Source organism: Poecilia reticulata, linkage group LG7 (assembly GCF_000633615.1).
Source record: "Poecilia reticulata strain Guanapo linkage group LG7, Guppy_female_1.0+MT, whole genome shotgun sequence".
NCBI classification, from domain to species: Eukaryota; Metazoa; Chordata; class Actinopteri; order Cyprinodontiformes; family Poeciliidae; genus Poecilia; species Poecilia reticulata.
Window position 1 is genome coordinate 26,673,425 of NC_024337.1, and position 20,724 is coordinate 26,694,148.

Genomic DNA, 20,724 nt, shown 5'->3' on the forward strand with positions numbered 1-20,724 from the left:
CACACACACACACACACACACACGCACGCACACGCACACACCCACGCACACACCCACGCACACACACACCTACACATGCAGCAGCCAGAGTGTGTGGTCATAACCACATCATCTACAAGTACCATGCATATAAGGAAACCACAGGAGCAGAATAATCATTGTATTGATGAAAGCAGATGGGTTTTTTCCCTCGTTTTTTTTCTACCACCCATCCTATATCACACACTTGCATTTTCCATTTTATCACAAAATTACACATAATGAAGTGCAATTTAAATAGTTGTATCAGTTCCACTTTCCAGTTTGCATCTGAAATTTAAGCTGATGGTAATTTACTGTGCCTTGTGCATGTATTTGTATTCCTTGTGTTTTTTTACATTTTGTCATTTTTCATTAACAAATTTTCATGTATTTTAGTGAAATTTTATGTGATAGATAAAAAAATATATATAAACTGTTGCATAGCTGTAAAGTGGACCAAAAAAAGGAATGCTTGGGTTTCAAATGTCATTAAAAGTAAAAAAAAAAAAAAAAAAAAAAAAAAAAGAAGAAGAAGAAAAGAAACTACAATTGCTACAATTCCCCTATAGTTATTACTCTGTAGGATCACCATTTGTCACTTTTCCTTCTGCAAATCTTTCGGGGCACACCCAGCTTTGTGTAAGTTTTTGCCTCCTTCTCTTTGCGGAATAGCTCCAGCACTGTTAGACTGGATATGGACTCTCTGTAAACAGCAGTTTTAAAGTCTTGCCACACATTTTTGATTGGCTTTAGCTATGAACTTTGACAAGAACATGCTATGACGTAAACCATTCCTTTGCACTTATGGGTTGCGTTTTTAATGCCCATCTAATTCCTCCATCAACTCTGACCAGCTTCCATTTTTCCCCACAGCATGACGCTGACACCACCATGTTTCACTAGGAAGGGGCAATATTCTCAGGGTGTTTGTTTTTCGCCACACAAATAGCTTTGAAAAGTAGGCTAAAAAAATTCAACTGTTCTTTCATCTGACACCTTTACATGTTTAGCTCTGACCTCTGCATGGCTTGGGGCAAACTGAAAATTATGGCTTTGTGTACTCAGAGGCCAGGTCTGTGGAGTTTGTTGTAATATTTGTGTTGTTAGCAGATTGTGATACATGAGCCGTGGATTTCTACTCCTCCTGGAGTTAATTTGAACATCTCACCTACGTCTAAGTAAACTTCTCTACCACCTTTCCCTGTCTGTGTTCCTTGAGTTTCAAAATGCTATCTACTCACTAATGTCCTCTGGAAAACCTCCAGGGCCATCTCAAAGGTAGGTGGTTGCAATGCTTCAGATTTTTTTTGTACTAATATTTTTGAAAAGCCATGTACTTTCCCTCTACTTCACAGTTTTTTTCCTGTCTGTCAAGTAAAATCTAGATGAAATACATTACAGGTTGTGGTTGTAACATGATAATATGTGGGAAAATTCAAGGGCGTTATAAAAATCACTTTCAAGGCATTTCTCTTTCCAATGTTTGTACCTACAGCTGAGACACAGGTGGCAAGTGAGAGCCAAGTTAAACCCACACAACGATGAAAAGAAAGACTTACAGAGAGCAGCCATCTCCTTTGGCAGGTCCGCCCCAAATCGTCCAAACAGGCTGCTGTTGGCTAGCAGGTCAAAGGGGGAGTGGCTTCTCATGGAGTTGAAGGGGAAGGGGTAAACAGCAGGCGGGAAGCCGGTCAAGTGACCCACCTGCTGCTCCCTGTTGGTAGCCATGTCGACGGAGCACCCAGGGGTCCGTAGCAGGCCTCCGAGGCTCTTCAAAGCCCCCTTGAAAAAAAAAAAAAAAAAAATCCTCCACCGAGCCAAAATCAGAATCCTCAGAGTAAGCAGTGAAGTGCTGAGGGAAAGCCGGGGTCCACTTCGAGGCACTTATCCAGTCAGCTTTCTGAGGAGGAGAGAGCAAAGAATTGTGTCACTTCTTACAATGAAACTCACACCATAAATCAAAACAAGTGGTTCTAACTGGCATGAATCTAAGGATAAAATCTCTAGTTTATTTTAGCATCCGTCTCCATTGTGAGACAGTGAAACGTTCATCTGTAGCTTTACTGAAAGACGAGTGTGTAAGGTTTATACTAACAGGTATGATGAGAAGGGAAGTGGAAGGGATGTGGAAGTTGGGAAGGATGGGATGTCCTGTACCATAACCAATAAAGACAAGCAGGGTAAATAAATGAGTGGGCTTGGAGAGGAAAACTGGAAGAAAAAAAAAACCCAAAACAAAACGAAAAAACTAGAACTGAGAGAGCGAAAACGGAACAAAGAAGTTTGGAAAAAGTTGTAACAAGGACGAGTAGGAAGGAGGGAGGGAGTAGGAATAAATAGTTTTGAAGAGTTTCCAGACTTCTACAGTGATTCCAGGCTATGCCATATGATTTAAATCACCAGAACTCCACTATAAAGACCTCTTCTGTTTCTGCTGCCAGCCTAGCACAGCAGCCTGCCTCTTTGCCTCTTCCCCCCGGAGCAGAGGCCCAGACACGGGGTCCGGAGCATGAAGAAGGGATAGGGGGGGAAGAGAGGGCCGATGGATGAGGAAAATGAGATCCACTGATTGCTAACTGATGCTGTCACTTCCAACTATCTTCCCTTCAAGTCAGGCTCCAATCCCACAGAGTCATTTTGGCTCTGACCTCTTGCAAGCTGCTCATCACTCTGACTGCTCGCAGTAGGCACACTCACACAAGGCTGCAGTTATGCCCCCACTGTTGACTTTCAGCGCAAGAAAGGGGGGGAAAAAAAAGACGAGAAGAAAAAAAACCTGGAAAAAAATTGTTTTCTTTATTTGCCTTTTGCTTCCTCCGAGTGATTCCATGAGTGGGTGGTGTGATCAGCTTGTTTTTTAAAATGTGGCTTTGAAAAAGAGCAGAGCCAAGGAATTTGGGACTGCTGTGGCTTGTGAATCTGGGAGAAAAGACAGGGGAAAAAAAAATCTTGGTAATGAATTTGGTATAAACAAAGAAAAGAGGGGAGGGAGTGGGGGGGGGAGAAAAGATCTAAGGCTGAAGTGGTGAACTGCTGAACTGAGTGAAAAAAAAAAAAGAAGAAAACCCACAGAGGAACAGTGACGGGGTCTGGGCACTTGGGGGCACTAAGGGGTGGCGCCATGCTTGGGAAATAAAAAGAAAAGAAAAAAGAAAAACTGGGAATGCTTTTCACATATGCAGCGCACACTTTCTGACACATACACATGCAATCAGGCACCCAAAAAAACTCCACACGTCATATGTGTGTGAGAGCTTAAGCATGAATACACACACAGACACACGCACGCACACACACACTTCTCACCCATGCCTTTTTTCCAAGGCTCTGGCTCCCACCCTGCCTCTCTTTCTGGCTCTCTCTCTTTCAACAGAGCCAGTTAATTACACCCTACTGCTGCAGGCAGCTTCAAACCACCACTAATTTAGAGTTCCATTACAGTAAACTGTTCCACATGTGCATCCAGGGCCCAGGCAGGCTCGGGTGGCCACGTTTCAGGAAGAAGCAGCCACCGACAGGCACCCCCCACCCCCCTTCACCCCCAATGCTGCCAACGCAGACTACCATCTTTCTTCTTCTCCTCTTTCTGGTTCTCTTGCTTCCCAGTTCATCACCAAAAATTGCTTGGATTACCTGCCTCCAAACCCCTCTGTTTCTATCCCATTACAGCTTATCCAACTTGTAGAATGACCCTATCCAGAGGTTCCGTTGAGCTGCAAAATAACGTCAGTAGAAGATTTCACAATGGGACTAATTGGGAAAAAGGTATATAGTAGAAAAACAGCTGCCAGCACCCATACCACTATGTGTGTGTGTGGGGGGGTGTGCGTGCGTGTGTGTGTCTAGTGTGTGTCCAGCCTGGGTTTTCTTGGCTAGTGTTTGGCCTATTTGGATATCTCCTTCATGAACTCAAAGCAGCACTCGTAAAGACAGCACAATACAGAGGATATAAAAGTCAACACACCCCTATTAAAATGCCTGGTTTCTGTAATGTGTGATCATTTCAGAGCTTTTTCCACATTTATTTTGTGGACCCAAACCATGTACTTGCTCTCCACGTCTTTCTTGCCTAGATTCAAATAAATCAGGGAACAAATTTTTCATGGTAAAAATAATAATTATAAAATAAAAAATAAAATAAAAAAGGCTGAAAAAGTGTGCAGACTTAATTGCAGCACTGTCTGGGTGGGAGTCAATCAGCATTCTGCATTCTGACCTGGTAACCTTTCTAGTTTACTCTTTGAGTCCAACAATTGATATAACCAACTCTCAATGTTGATATTTCTTCACTTTTAATATGGACTAAGTGATGGATATCCATTTTCTTCTGTACTGTGAGCCTATCATTTTTGCTTGCACTCTGAAATGTTTTTTTTTTGTTTGTTTGTGTTTATTTTTTTAATAAATCCAATTCAGATATTAGTTCTGGCTCAGTTTGAAAAACATTCATCTTCTTCTGCTGATGGCATTCTTTTGTTTATCTGGGTGTGTGTTTTGGGTCGTTACTGTGCAGAAATATAATCTTCAGCTTTCTAACACAAATTTTAGGGTTTTGTTCCAACACAAATTGGTATTTGGTATTGTTCAGAAGTCGCTCCACCTTGAAGGGACACAGCTCCAATTTGAGCTGAATAAACCTCCTCTCCAAAACCATAATGCTGCCACTATCATGCTTCACTGTAATTAATAGCGCTACCTTATAGAATTACGGCAAAAAAGTCTTCCTTGTTTACATCAGACCATAGCACAATTTTCTACGTGCTACAAAACGTGCAATCTGATTTTGCAAAATTTTGCCAGGCTTGAGATTTTTTATTTTAAAAAGAAAATTCTATGATGCCTGGATTTTTTTATTTCCCGCTCCTGATATTTACCTTTTAACAGTGCCATGCCTCTGATGCTTTGGACAATCTCGGAGGACCTCCTCAGCTTTTGATGTGAGGTCCACGTCAAAAGCTGTTGTCAAGACAACAGCATCTTGAGGCATCATCTAGCGGTAGCACAGGTTTTGTACCCTTTTTTTCTAATCAATACTGTACAAAGATACAATGAGATGAATTTTAAACTCCAGCTTTTGTAAAAGGAAGCAAATGAACAAATGTCAATAAAACCATACTAGGACAACTTAGATATATATGTTGGTAATCAATTTTGAATTTAACAAAGTATTAGTTTATGTGTGCAATTAATGCAAAAAGAATTTTTTTTTCCTACTTATGCTTCAAAATTCCCTTTAACAAGTTTGTTATGGAGTTACATAAATACATGATAAATCTCACATTAAAGGTGGAAAACATATTCTGAAATTATTTATCTTTGTCTCATTTGTTTAATCACAAAAAAGCATTTATTTTATTATTTTAACAGGGTTGTGTAGACATGTTTTTATATCCGCTGCAAACTCAAGAGCAGGAGGAGAAGACAAAGTGATTCTATAGTATTGATAGGGGAGATCAGAGCAGCAGGTGACGTCTCAAATGTCTGATGATAAACGAGCTGGAGGAAGTGCCACCCAGTAAACCGCAGTGCCACTGTACAGTCGAATTTAAAAAAAAAAAAAAAAAAAAAAAAGAAAAAGAATGAAAGTGAAAAAGGCTGGTACTGAAAAATAACGAGCTACAGCACACAGAGGCGACGTCTGAAAACAGAACACTGTGACTTTACGCCCTCCAAACACAATAATGAATTAATAAAAAGAGTTGGCGCCAGGGCTTTTTAATGAGTCACATCAGCTTGGCAGCTTTTTACAGAGCCATTTAAGTTTTATGTCGGGTCCTGTGGTTGGCTCATTTAGCTGGCCCGTCTGGGGCTATAAGGGGACAGGGGGAATTTGGAGTGACCTCATCCGCTGTAAGGCAGGGCCAAATGGGCATTGAGGGGCTCCACGTTCCCCCACAAGCCTTGGGGGCACAAAGGAGGCAGGCAGGCAAAAAGTGCCATGGCCAGTGCTGGGTGGGTTTTGTTCCTGTGGGGACTTTCCAACCTTGCCTAAGAGGTTCAGTTTAAATTTACTTAGCATGTTTGTGTAAATAGCAGTGTCAGACCTCACAGCAGCTCATCAGATTGAAGTAGACTTATTGGTTGCACTTGAGATAATCCATCGATTTTCATCAGTGCATGACATCATGTGTCATTTAAAATGAACCCAATCAAGCAGGCAGGCAATTTGGAGGCAGGACTGCAAGACGGGACACGATCAGAATGAATAAGATTCTCTTGTTTGCTCAAGAGTTTGAATTTCAACACAAAAAAAAAGAGATGACGCAGAAAGAAAAATGATGCATGAAAGACGCACAGAGCAAGGGGAAAACAGTTCCCAGAGACTAAAAGTCTGTCAAACAAAGGATATCAAATCCTCAGCGAGCAAAACAGCAATTGTGCTTTAACCGTTGTGACAGCGCGAGGCCCCCTCGGGCAAAAAGAAGAACTGGAGTCAAACATAACAAATAAATCACAGCATCTCAGGAAGCTCTGCATCACACCAACACCAAGGCAGACGCTTGTTTTTAGTCAGCGCACGAAACCGCGGGCGATCGCTCGGCGTATAGCAGTAGGATTAAAGGTGCTGCAACGTTCCCCGCTTTGTTTACACGTGCATGATTCACTCTCTCATCAAAGAGGAACGGCACACAATGGTGACTTTTAATCTTGGTTTCAGTGGATATTTATACAGATTCTCTGAAAGTCGCTGCTACGTTTCTGATTGAAGCTCACAAGTTTTTTTTGGTTTTTTTCTGCCACGTTTCCAACTGAAATAGCCACAGAGTTTCTAAATGGAAAATATGAAGGAAAAAAAACCTGTCAAATTTGCACAGAGCAGCAACTCTAAAGCTTTACTAGAGGGGCTGAGCTGTAAATTCACTCCCTGAAGAAAGATGAACCGTGCCATGTATCCTGGCAGGGAAAGCACTGACGAGTTTTGTTCTTTTTTTCCTTTTTTTTTTTTTTTTTTGACAGAAAATCGAGCATGTTCTTCCAGCGTCACGTCTTCCAACTGTCAACATCGACGAGTGATTTACGCTCAGAAGCTTTGCGAAGGAAACGGCTTGAAACAGAGAGGGGTATGTTTAAGTTTGGTTTGCACATGAAGTCATGCTAGCCCAGCAGTTAAACAATGATTTCACAGTCCATGTGTCCTCCGAACTGCGCCGACACAGTCATGGATTTTCCAACCGAAAGCATCATCGCAACGTGCAAAAAAAAAAAAAAAAAGAAAAAAAGAAAAACAGAGGGCCCCACAAAGAATCATCACAGAGATTTATAGGAGCCAGAGATTTACACAGAAATTAAAGTGTTCATACTGAAACACGATCACAAGAGCATTATCTGATCTGGTTGCTGGCGTCAGCAGAATTTTGGCAGTGAAAACAACATTGTCGTCGCTCATTATCTGATGCGAGAGCTGACAGCTTCCAGTCTTTCAATAGGCCAGGCCGCCTAATGGCTCCGGGTGCGACGCAGAGTGACAGACGGTCCGGTGTTTCAAACAGACCTGCATTCCTTCAACTGAAACTTGTTTGACATCTGCCGCCTCCTGGCATCCCACAAACACGTATTTGCTTATACCAACAATGAAAAGAGGCACCACTGGGAGACGATTCGTCTCAGTGAAGTGTTTTTTAGGAGTGCCACTCAGAGGTGTGATTGTGATTTTTTTTTTTTTTTTTTTTTTTTGGAGCTGGCAAATCATTAAACTTGAATTGTCACTTTTTTATTGCTATTATAGTTTTAGAGAATGCTATGGAAAGAATGAGAAGTCATAAAACACTGTGATTTAATAAACTCATCCAGACAGCTTGTTCCTATGATTTAGAGGAGGTCACTGAAATACTCTGCGTTGAGGAAGGTATTTTAGTGTAAATCAAGCATGACGCTACATGTAACAGTTAGGTGTTGGCATGCTTGATTCAAAGTTTTATAAAACAACTGTTTTTAAGACTTTTCCAACAATTTCAAAGTGTTGCACCAGAAAGGATCTGTACAGTACTGTATTGTTTACTATGAATCAATAAAAAAGAAGATAATATATTAATAATTAATAAGCAAAATATTTAACAATGTTTGCAAACCTAAAAAAAACTCATAGTATGACTGAGATTGTTACTTCTGCTGTCTGAGCTGTTTTTATACTGTTTGGTTCTATGACAGCGTCAATAAATGTCAATATATTTGATATCAGTTGAATATGCTCTATACAGAGGTAACATTTAACCACCTACTGCTTTGGGGTCCTCTGGACTTGATAAAATGCTAAACAAGTACAAGTCATTTACCATTTCCCTTAATGTGACCAGTGTAGCTTTATGAAGTCCACGGCTATATATATATANTGCTGTCCCACCCCAACTTGTTGTTGCAGGACTCTGCTGGTTGCCTGGCTGCTAAGAAGGCTCCAAGGCGATTTCACCCACAAAATTAAAAGATAAATTTAGGGTTTTAGAAATATTTCCAGCTGAAAAACCAAAAACATTCTGTTTGGCAGCCAACTGCCGTCTGGCTACCACAGCAGATAGCCTGACCAATAAACTTCCATAAAAAAGAAGAACTTTAGAAAGAGATAGTAATTTTTTATTTTTTGTTCCAGATATTCACTTAAGCACATTAACATGAAACAGTAATAGTAATAATACTAAAGTCTTTATTTAGCCAGAGTGGTCTCACGGTCAAGATGACTAAAAATAAATGTAACCTGAATCATTTTCAACAATTTATGACTACTATTGTTACTGACTCTATCTATCAAATTCAAAACAATGCTAAACCTGTTACAGTTAACATTAATATACCTGTAATAACCAACAGGCTGTTATTTTAACAACGACGGCAATAATTGCTGCTTTTCTGTGAAAAGGTTTGATGTGACTAAATGTGTCATGCAGCAATTGCAGAGGGACTCACACTGGCAACTATGAAGGTGTTTCCCACCTTGGCTCTATGAAGCAGTGAACAATCCTTTCCCTGTATGAAGCAGAGCATAATAGCTGGGTTTCACCACCATTGCCGCCTCTAGCCGCAGGAGTCAAAGCAGCCCGAGCAGGCCCAAAGACACACACATACACACACACACACACGCACATGCATGAAAGCACTACCTGCTAAACACCATAATCTCACACAAGTTTATATGTGTCTAAGTCCCTTTTAATGAGAGCTGGGGAGCAGGACGAAAATGTAAATCCTCGCCATCAGAATAGCACACCTGCAAAAATAGACAGAGGAAATGGTGCGCAAATAGTTCCCATGTTAATTATAGCGCGGTGGCAGCCGAGCCCCACCACTCCACCCCACAATTTCCCCTGAAGATCACCTGGTTCGCCCCTCCCCCCTCCCTGCGCTCGTCCTTAATTGCAATAGGAATTCCAGAAAGAGACAGGTATCAACAACTCCCTGATTTACCGCTCGCTGAGCCACTTCACAAAGACAAGACTGTTGGCAGATTTTGCAACCCAAACTCTTGTGCTCCCACTGTTCCTTTACAGTTCCACGATTTGACGTGTTTTTGCGTCTCCCAATATGTATGCAGCGACGAAAAGTAATGATTAGTCATTTTGACAAGATTTTTATTTAAATCAGATCTTTTGAATTAAGATCATTCCAAAACTATAACAAACATATGGATATGTTATCCACCAGCAATGATATGTTATCATTATAAATATTATCATTCATAATGATAATATGGTGACATAATCTATGCAATATAGGAGAGGTGAATGCAATGCATAGTGAGAGGCTCCTCTTGAGGTCATAAAAGCTTAAACTCAGTTAAACGTATAATACCATGAGCATGCACACATCTGGAATGTAAAACTCTCATTTAGTTTGGAGATGGAGGTGAAGCTGCAACATGTGGGCAGTCTGTCCTCGAATAAGTGGAGAGGGCAGGGACATTTCTGTGCCTCAGAGATGAGCGCCTCTTCTCTCATCCAGATGTCAGTGGAGGCCGATATCATTATCCCTGGTTTTCCAACAAAGATCCTTCGTGCCGGGTCACTTCACTTAAACCCACACTGTGTGTCTCACCTATGTCAGACCCCCCTCCCCCGGGGGAAATAAGCATTGTATAGCAGGTGCAAAACTTGAAACAGCGGTCTAGCCATTGCCCAGTCGATTCAGGAGCAATAAATTAAATCAACAGCTGAGGAAAGCTGCTCTGATGCCAAGTGCAGACGCTCTACCTGCCATCCACATGCAAGGCCGTAACAAGCAGAACCTGTTAATCGAGCGCATACGCCAGCATCATTAAATAATCTTCCTGCTCTGCTAGCGAGTTGTGAGAACACAACGCGTAAACTGACGCCGGAGCACCAGACATACCTCAGTCCTCACAGAAATCAGCCGGTGCTGTTTAAAAAACATGGAAAACAATGCTTTTCTTTGCCAAGTCTTCATATGCTACTTATAAAAAGGGGAGAAAAAAAAAAGGGGTCGAGGAGTGGCGACTTCTCTGGCGAATACACATCAAACACATGCAAGTGTGTACACACTAACACATATGCTAATAATAAAGAGCTCCACAGGGCCCTGGGTAACATTCGCTAATAAGCACATATGCACATACACACACACACACACACACACACACACGCACCCACACACGCAGGCGCACACATGGTAGAGATGATTCTCACAGAAACTCGTGTCACGCTCACATTTGAGGGAAAAACAAGTTAGAAGAAAACAAACCGAAGCACAGAGAGCAAACAAAGGTGTGTGTTGGTGACAGTTTAGGAAATCTGAACCATGACTAAGGAGCTCAAACACTTCATTTCTTCAGAAAAAAAAAGCATTATCCTAACAGCAATCAAATTCAAAACAAACCATTACTCAATTAATCTCAAACTTTTGTTTAAGTTACTCACAGGCAAAAGTGATGGAGGCCACCAGAGGAAGTCGTTTAGACAAAAAAAAAAGAGTCTGATGAGCAGCTTGAGCCAATGAAAGAGGGTGAAGAAGATGAGTGAACGTTCAACAGCGTCCCTTCAGCGGCAAAGACAGACCGGCAGTGAGCTTCCAACTCCGTCAAGCACTCCCCCTCCTGCTTTCTACTCCTCCTCCCTCCTCCTCCTTGCCTGAGTCGCTACCTCTTAAAATCACTCTTTCACTCCCCAAACACAGGGCCCGCACTCACCGACTCTCTCACTAAGAAATAATTACACTGTGATTCATAAAGCCTTCTTTCTTGGTCACGTGACGCTCTGCACTTCAAATATACCATTTTTTTTTTTTTGTGGTTGTTTTTTTTGTTGTTTTTTTTTCAAAAGCCACAAAACGCCTGGAGGGAAGAAAAGGGCCCAGGGAGCTTAAGTTTCTGTTTTTAATTCTCTCTGCCTTCCTTGTCTCATGGTTGAATTATTCTTCCACATCTTGGCCGAGGAGTCGCTTTGCCTACAAATTGGTGCATGTTGAAACGCAGAGTCGGGTTGTGCTATTAGATCATTCTTGTTTGATCAATAAGTGAAGTAAGCCAGGTTTATTAGGAGAGGAAGTTTTGCTATCCCGAACAATGTCGGTCATCCACTTCATGCTGTTTTGATTTAGCTCACACACTGTTTTAATTGTGAAAGCCAAAAGGTTTGTTCTTCCAGAAACTTCTGTGTTGTCATTATTTATTTATTTATTTTACCTTTTGATGTCCTTAGAACCCTGTTTTTAATGGCTCTCCTTATGCAGGTACAAACTAGAGGCACTGCTTCTACAGAAACAAATTGAATCCCATTAGAAATATATGTGACAAAGAAAAAAAAAAGAAATAAGTATGCATTAGCTGCAGATAAAATGAAAAACAGAATTTGGCTTTTTGACACATGACATTTTTCAGCACACTCAACATTTGTTAACATCCTGCCAAGCACTTTCTACGAGTCGAGATTATCTCCCAAAAGTCACGCATCTGTGACTAAAACACGTCGCTTCTTAAAGTGAAACCAGCAACGCTGGCACCTCAGCAACAGGGAAGTCCCGCGTGAGGTGGCAGAGCCGTGCGACCGCAGAAGCAGCAGCGACAGATCTGGGTGTGCCCCTGAGCGTGCCCCCTCTCTTTCCATATGAGATCACATGTTTCAGATCTGTGTTTATGTGTTTGTGGTTCTGGGCGTGTGCCCTTGTTTTTCCCAACGTAATGTTTCTCAGCTTGTTTTTGTTATGGGGTGGGGGGGGGGAGAAGCACCTCAAACCTCAAAACTGGGAGGGGTAGGCACACCTTAACTGGCATCTTGGCAAGCATTTTCACCTTTCTGAGGCAAGCTTGTGGAGCACACACTTTACCAGCAAATTACAGTGAAGTCACTGTAAAACAAAAGGCTTGTACGAATCTTAACTTTTTTTAACAGAGCTGCAAGCTTTCAAATATTAGAACCCTTAACTGAAGCAAGGCGAGGGCAGGGTCATGCTGTGGAGTGTTTTAACATCAGAGCCTCATGTGCACTGTGCATTTAGTGGATAGAACAATGATGAAGGAGCCCTGGTATTTACAGGGGTTGGGGACCACAGCTAACCCCACTGTTTATCCATGAATACTTCAGAACTCTTCTAAAACTACTTACAGCTGCCAAATTTTATAGTTCAAACATCAATTACACCTTAATTATACAGAGCAAACATCGATCATCTAAAAAAAAAAAAAAAATCTGGTTACATAATTCAGGTTTTAATGTAGGGGGGAAATTAAACACACAGGCACAATTATGAGCATATATAACTCTAAATATTTCCAAAATAAGTGAATACTTCACCAACTTCTCCTTAGTGATACCAAATAACTTAAGTTATCAAGTTATCTATTCTTGTAGTATAAGTAGGAATTGTTTGACAGAACTCATAGAACTGACCAACACTCCAAACAATGGGAAAAGTTTAAATGACTTAGTGAAGATCTAAAAAGGAAGCTTTAGATTCATGCAAGTTGGAGAAACACTTTGGAAACATTCTACAGGACCGCAGATTCCAAGATTGAGTTCGAATTGTTCAATTTGAACAATTTGAACAATTGTGTTTAAAGATTTAGCTATTTGGATGTGTCACCGCTTTGTCCAGGTCAGGATGAAACACAAACAAACCAAGTCAGAAAAGAGAAAACTGGCGAAGATGTCTAAGAACAATCCAAAAATGACCAAGGTTCTACACAAAACTACTGGAACTCACAGCAAGTTTTACGCTGTGAAGAAGTGAGAGGTTGCTGAGTAAGAAAGAAGTCCCTGCTCCAAAATCAACTCCTTCAAGCTTGACTGATATTTACATCTCCCTACATAGATGATATACTGTAAATACCTTCTGGAGTTGAGTTATATAAATGGCTACATGAGAAAAAGATCTTAAAAGTCAACAGTTGGGCACAAGTCAATGTTCTGACAGGACAGTGATCAAAGCTGCCCATCAGAGCCGGTTCTGGGATAGATAAAGCAGGGCAACAGTAGGATTCTGGAAAGGCCTTCCCAAAGTCAGACCTCAAACTGAGAATTATTCTTAAAAGCCAGGTCTGTGCCAGTAAACCGACCTGTTTAAATGAACTCCACTGATTTGACCAAGGAAGAGCTCAAATATACAGTCTGAAATATAACAAAAGATTCCTGATGGTTACAAGAGGCATGGAGTTTCTCTACAGTTGTTTAGGAACATATGACCAAATGAGTAGATAGATGATTGATGTTTGATATTTATCCAGAGGGAAATTCGATATATCAAAGTAGCCCAAAAAGCATCAGAATAAAAAATATATAGATACATAAACACACATACATTTGGAGATGCTTTTATAGGTTTAAAAGCCCAGTATTAAACACAAGAGGATGTGTTTGATATTCAGCCTATATGGCTCAGCAAATTCCATCTTGTGCACCTATCTTTTGGTTTTATGTATTTTTTTCTATTTGACCTGTATTTAGACAGGTTAGTTCTTATTGAGAAAAATAACATGTCATTTCCAGAAAAGAGATTTACATTCAGACTTTTTAACAACATTTCATCCCTATGATGCGGAATATCTGCAAAGATCTGTTCAAATAAACCACTAAAACCCTAAATGAATGTGACAGTTTTTTTGAATCACACCCATATGAGTTTGAGTTTCCAAAAAACAAAGAAATCCTTGCAGCAACACATGGGCGACAGTGGCCAGCTGCAATGCTCCGTTAAACATTTCTGATGTCGATCTGACAGCACACAACCAGGCTGAAAGAAAAGGATAAGCACCATGAGGCGCTGTTGCCTTTTGGCTAGAACCTTATATTCAGGAAGCACAGATCAGAGCCATATGGGGGGGTGGAGGGGGGAAAGCCCTCCAGCTGATTCTTATCTGGTTTACATTTGATTTGTGATGCTTATAAGGCCACTAAGGCTAATAGAAATCCCTTAAATGTTTACATAGCAGTGCTAAATCAGCAGTTGTGTAATAGGAAACAAGAAGGTAAATACGACCCTCGTTCAAAAACTATCTCGGCACGGGAGTGATACAACAGCGAGGTGTGGATTGGAAGTCTTTGCGGGGCCCCTCGGACCGAGACAGTACATTTGTGTCAAAATATGCCGTCAGGTGCATGAAGGTAGCCGCATCCGTGTATCATGGGTGCAGAGTCCTCGCAGGGCACATGTTGACAGTGAGACGGTGAGAACAGGCTGCGGAGCATTTCGAGCTGCTCTCGTCCTCCACTATGCACGGCTGCAGCTGTAATATGTGTTTGGTGTGCATGGATGAGCGTGCACGGGCAGTAGCAGTGAGAAGGTCAGAGGTTACTAGTGTTTGTGTTTCAGTGTCAGTGAAGTGTGCTTGGGGCTGAGATTTATGATCATTGTGTCTGGGAGGCAGCAGAGTGGGGGATAATGAAGACAGATCAGGGTGCTCCTATCTCTTTCTCTCCCTCTCTTTCTATGGGCACCACTGGAAACATGGCCTACGACCCCTGCCATTCTCGTATCATTAACTTCAACCGATGACATCATAACTCGCTGCCCTGACAACAGTACAAGCACGGCGTTGCTGCTCATGGAGGCGCGACTCGTCGCAGAGGGGGCTGCAGAAAAAACCCGGGCACTGCTTAGCGCTCCATAGCTTCTCTTCACTGGGTGTGTTTAGAATGATATGAAATATTCATGGCACCATCTTACTCAGTCGTGTGTTTCCACTTTAGATTCATTGGATTTGCATTCGCAGAGGAACATAGTATGGAGGCCTGAGGCTCACTGGCAGAGGATGAGGAGAAAATGAAGAAAGGAAAGAGGAAAAGAGGGGGGACGGCAGAGAGTGAGGAAGTGAGGTTAGAGGGGTTACAGGGAGACGGAGAGGCAGGAGGAAAGAGGAGTTGGGGGCGCGGAAAGGGGTTGGTGGTAAGGCAAAGTAAGTTTGTATAGTTCCAGTTATGCACAAGTGAATTAAGTGGGTATTTTCTTCAAGAAAATGAAGGGTTTTAAGAAGAAAAGAAAGAAATATCAAAAACAAGAAATACACTAAAAATGTTACTGAAAAAATTAAGCATCACGTAAATCGTAGCAAACACTAAAATGCTAATTTCAAATGAATGAATAGCAATTACGTGAACAACATTAACTAAAGGTGAAATTTTGCGCCAATGAGTAAGCTGCTATTAGATGACAATAAAATGAAGTGAATAAAATTAACTCCAGAAAAAAACGTTCTTTGAACTCTGTGCATTTGCTTAAGAGGAAATTTCAACTATTTAACTCATTGACATTATGGGCCAACTGGCTCAGAGGCTGCCATTCACTAAAGTAATGTGGTGACATAAAAATACAAAGTATGTGTGTCTTCACCATAATATATGCTGATGCACTAATGTCTGAGCAAGGAGGAGCATTTAGGTGTTGAATAAAAGTGGCTTGAGAAGCAAGCCTCGAGGAATCCCACCCATGTGTGATCTTTGGTCACACAGCTGACCTGTTTGGGCAATGGTTCCTGTATAGCTCCTGTATCTTCAGGGTGTTTTTTGGATTTTTCCAAGACAATTTAATTAATAAGCTGTGCATGGTTGTAAAATACGGGTTTGGTTCCATAGCAAAATCCATAACAGAGTCAAACAGATTTCTAAAATTGCTAGGCACCACATACGCTGCTATGCCCTGAGTATCTTTTCAAATTGCGGACTGGCCAGAGTACCCAGAGAACATGCAAACGCTAGGGTGGGATTCAAACCCAGGACTCTCTTACTACAAAACAGCAGTGCTGCTAATTGTGTCACTGTGCAACCCATGTTATTAAAACTTTAACCAACGCAGCCTCAATGGTATGGTGTGTTGGGGTTGCAAATCTGACTGGAATGGATTAGGGGAATGTGAGAAAAAGAGGCGTGAAGTGAAGAGAGGGAGGGAAGGGATGGATGAAGGGTAGTAGATGGGGTTGCTGATGGCAGGTTCCAATCAGTAACAAGATGCCCATAATGAGATCATTATTTCCCCACATTCAGATTGATGTCATGTGAAGGGTGCTGAGTGTAGACACATATTTAAGCACACAAACACAAACACACACACACACACGCAAACATATACTTTCTTTGGTTAGAGTCTTACATACACATCCTGTGAAATGAAGGAGTGCATTCATTCTGCCTGGCAAAGTGTGCTCATTTAGCGTCCAACAGCCTTCAAGTATAAATACCACTCAAAGGAAAAATGACTTACGCATGCCCAGAAAAAAAAAAGAGAGAGAGAAAGAGAGAGAGTAATGTGTGTGTTAGGGACCGAAGGGCATATACTATGACTCTAAGAAAAACAAATGAACATAGAGCTGAAAAAGGGGAAACTGAGAGCCAAAAGCTGTATATGAAACTACAGGGAAAAGAGGAAATAAAAAGTCGACACAGAAACCAGCGAGTGTGCCAACAAATGAGCGCTTTCCCCCACCAACATGTGTGTCTAATGAAAGGTGAACAGCTCTCCTGTCTATACTCTCCTCAAAAAAATCAACCATGATGTCACCATGAACCCATCTTGAACCCACCTCTGTCAAAAAGCATTACTCCAACCCACCCTCTCCTCTGCCTTATTTTCTATTCCACCTCGCTCTTTTTGTTCACACTCTGTTCCTGCGGCTCTGATTCTTCTCTCAGTCCCTATACATATATATATATATATATGTGTGTGTGTGTGTGTGTGTGTTCTTTCTAGCTCCTCTCGTGTCTGCACTTTTTTTCTCTCCCACAGAAGAGCACTAATGTTTTTTTTTTTTTTTTCTGAGTGCGGCCTGACTGAATCACCGAAATGTCCTGCCAAAAGTGGCAGGATGTTCTGATCATCACAAACTTTACTTAAGTTGTGGTTTTTATAGAAAAATACAAAGGAGGCATGGAGGGAACGCTTAAAAAAGTAATAAGTGAGCAATGGGGGAGAATGCAAATGAAAAAAAAAGTGGGGAGAGGGAAAAAAGAGAGAACAGCGGAGTAGAAAGGGGTGGTGGGGGCAGCGAGAAGGCAGCCAGAGAGCCACATATGGAAGTGATTCTGTAATTACTGCAAATCTGTGAGCTCAAAAGGAAAGGTCTTCTTTTCCATGCCTCCTTCCCTGCACATAAAACTGCCCTTGTGAGAAAGCTGGGCACTAAATACTGCCTACAGGGAAAAGGAAAACACTGAGTTTTTTGTTTTTCTGCCTGAGCTTTTGGCATGTTAGGATGCAGAATAAATACATTCACAGATTTGAAAAATTGAGTTTAAACAAAGGTCTATTCTTCGGATCATGGGGCTAATGCCACCAAAGTTTCCACATTCTTTTCTCATTTGGTTCGACTCTGTGACTTATTGGTTCATTATTTGAAAACCAGAGGTGATAAGAGGTTCGGGGGTTGGAATAAACTCAACTGTCTCATCAGCTAAGGCTGGTATAATTCTCATGAAGCGCACATTCAGCAGGATATGGGTGTCTGTGTGCGTGCGTGAGACAGAGAGAGAGAGAGAGAGAGAGAGAGAGAGAGAGAGAGAGAGAGAGATGATTGGGGTAGGGGGGTGACAGACACACAGACATACTTGAAGACTTCAAGCCTCCGGCTGAAGTACAGTTCTGCAGGTGCGTATGTTGGCAGCCGCTTCTGCTTTACTCCAGTCCCCAAACCGAGCTCCAGCAGCCCTGTAATTATCGGTTGCCCTGCCATAACGTGTTCTCATGATGAGTAAACACACGCCCGGGTCGACGCAGCTCAACACTGAGTTTATTCATAGATTCACATCCACTTAATTACGACAGGAGATGATTCATGTAAAATAAAATAAAATAAAATAATCATACCTTTGGGAGTCAGATGAGTGCATGCCTCGGCTTCAGACCGGAGAACATTTCAATAAAACCAGAAGTTACAAGGGCACAATCGAAGTTTGTGACGAAAGAGGTTGGGGGGGGGGGAATTAAAAACAAAAAATAGAAGAACATGAGAAGTGTTCAAAGGAGTCCAGGTTGGCCTTTCGGTTTTCTTCAGAGAGGGTTTCAATCACTTGTCAGGTTGCCTTTTGTCAGCTGCCAACCGGCCACTTCGTCCCGACAGCTCAGGGGCGTTTATTGGCGTCAACAGCGCGTGTGAATTTCTCACACTCTGGCTCCCTCTAGTGGCGTTAGAGAAAAGCGCGGCAAGAATCTTCTCGAAAGGACAATAACGCTCAAGACGGTCATTTACGTATTTAAAGTTTTTTTGTTTCTTTTTTGTCATGTTTATTTTGTTTATTAAGTGCATGGGCTATTCAAACCAACCTCCAAACAAACCTGCTTATGTCACTGGCTACCAACCTCCAATAACTGGACATGCGTCATTATGGAGAAATTTTGTCCCACTCTTCTTTGCAGAATTATTTCTGTTCCGCTTATTTCTTTAGCATGATTAGCCCTTTAAGGTGATGCCACAGCACTTCAGTTGGATTTATGTCTGAATTTTGACTAGGCCACTCTGAAATTTTAATTTTGCTTTGTTCCAGTCATTCATTGATAGACTTGTTATGCCATCGATCATTTGTTCTACAGCAGTAGTGCACTTAAACTCAAGAACTGAAACGGAAATTTGTCTTCACATTAATCTGCTAAAAATAAGAGGATGCACATTTCTGAAAAGTGTTCAATTGTAAGTTTACAGATTTTTACCCAAAAGTCTTTGAGTTCATTTATATTTTGAGATAGGACTTTGTGATTCTGTTGGTCATCAGTAGTTTGGGCCTTGTAACTATAGCAGACGGATTTTGCCAGTTCTCTACCAGTGAGGCCTGCAGTGCTTCAGATGTTCTTATAGACTATTTTGGGATCTCCTGGATGAATTACCAGGAGAGTTATGGACACTTTTAGAAAGCATTCCTGTGTATTTTGGAGCCAATGTCAGACTATCTTCAAGAAAGTCTTAATATTTCCTAATATGTCTGATCTCAACTAGATCGGTCTATTTTAATAAAATAGCTGTAATAGATTATTTGCTCACTGCTACACAAATCACTCAACATTTGTATCACTGGGATCAAACTATCTAAATGCCAGATTTCCTAATGTGCATCTTCATGATCCCTTCTAATTCAACAGTTTCTGGCCAGATTCTTATTCCTTCATGCTTCCTTTGGTTAATATCTTGATGAAGAAAGACATGTCTTTGCATTGCTGGACTTTTGATAATCATTTGTTATCATTTTACCTAACCTACATTCTTGTTTTGAAAGTGGATGACCTCTTATTTTCTGAATTTAGCTAAAAGTGTAGTAATTATTTTCAGTCATGAAACAGTCTGGGATTCTAACAATTTATTTGCTATTGACATTGCCATAGAATTTTAGCCAGCACATTTATTGGGAACTTTAAGACTATCTCGTTCCAAATGTAGGCTGAATTTATGCACACAACCGTAGCATCCAAGCAAGTCATTTCCAATACAGTTTTGTCATGGTTTGCAAAAAACAACTCTTCCTCCTTCCACCCACCCACCCAACAATCATGCAGCAGGTTAGAACCAGAGTTCCAACAGGTGTCCAAAAAAAAAGAGATCACATTTCTCCTTTCTTGGCATCGCTGCACTGGATTCCCTTGTAAAGTTTACAGAGGAATTTATGATCTTTCTTATTGCATACAAGGCTCTTAATGGCCAGGCACTGTATTATTTACAAGAGCACTTTGTTCCCTATAACCTAATCGGAGCCCTTTCACTCTCAGTAGGATGCCTTACTTGCTGTTTCAAGAATTTCTCACATCTGAATGGAGGCAGAGCTTTTAGACCAGCTTTCCATTTGAAAGCCCTTCCTCGCTGCATTTAAGACTAAGCTCAAAGCTTGCCAAATAACAGAAGAAAAATAGCCAATGTTTAAAGAAAAACTTTATAAGTTCATCAGACGATGAGCACTTTGAAAAATTAGAAGAAAGTTTGGCTTTTTCCCCCTTTCCTAATAGGTTAGTGATATACTGTTCCAAAATAAATGCAATGTGCTTACCCTAATAGGGGTGGTTTCAAAGTGTAGGAGAATTAGCCCTGACTCAGAGTCAATAGACAGCTGTCTCCCCCCACATCAACAATATTGTTGCTATAATTTCTGTAAAATTTTTACTGTTGCTACACTCTATGTTCCATTCATACATGTTTCACAGATGTTGTGGGGTTTACTATATTGCCTTGTAATTTATAGTGCCATAGCTTAAGACCTATCCATTTTCTCTGGCACAGGCTTGGTAAAGTTGGTTAAATGCTTGCAGCAATTTTTGTTTTCTTTTTATTCTTTTTATTGCACCCCCTCCACACACACA

The 20,724-nt window shown here is 41.2% G+C and overlaps 1 protein-coding gene across 2 annotated transcripts in view; it reads right to left on the reverse strand.

Moving 5' to 3' along the window:
• rarga (retinoic acid receptor gamma a) overlaps nucleotides 1-18,430 on the reverse strand; it is a 57,475-nt gene extending 39,045 nt beyond the window's left edge. Inside the window, exons 1-2 of one of the 2 annotated variants that reach the window (XM_008413709.2) lie at nucleotides 18,253-18,430; nucleotides 1,581-1,921 (exon numbers count right to left, since the gene is read on the reverse strand). In XM_008413709.2, the coding sequence (XP_008411931.1) occupies nucleotides 1,581-1,749 (169 nt within the window). In that variant the 5' untranslated portion in view covers nucleotides 1,750-1,921; nucleotides 18,253-18,430. Of the gene's footprint in view, nucleotides 1-1,580; nucleotides 1,922-10,883; nucleotides 11,032-18,252 lie in introns of those variants that run through there. The other variant, XM_008413708.2, reaches the window with a different exon arrangement.
• Nucleotides 18,431-20,724: the final 2,294 nt, after the last annotated feature.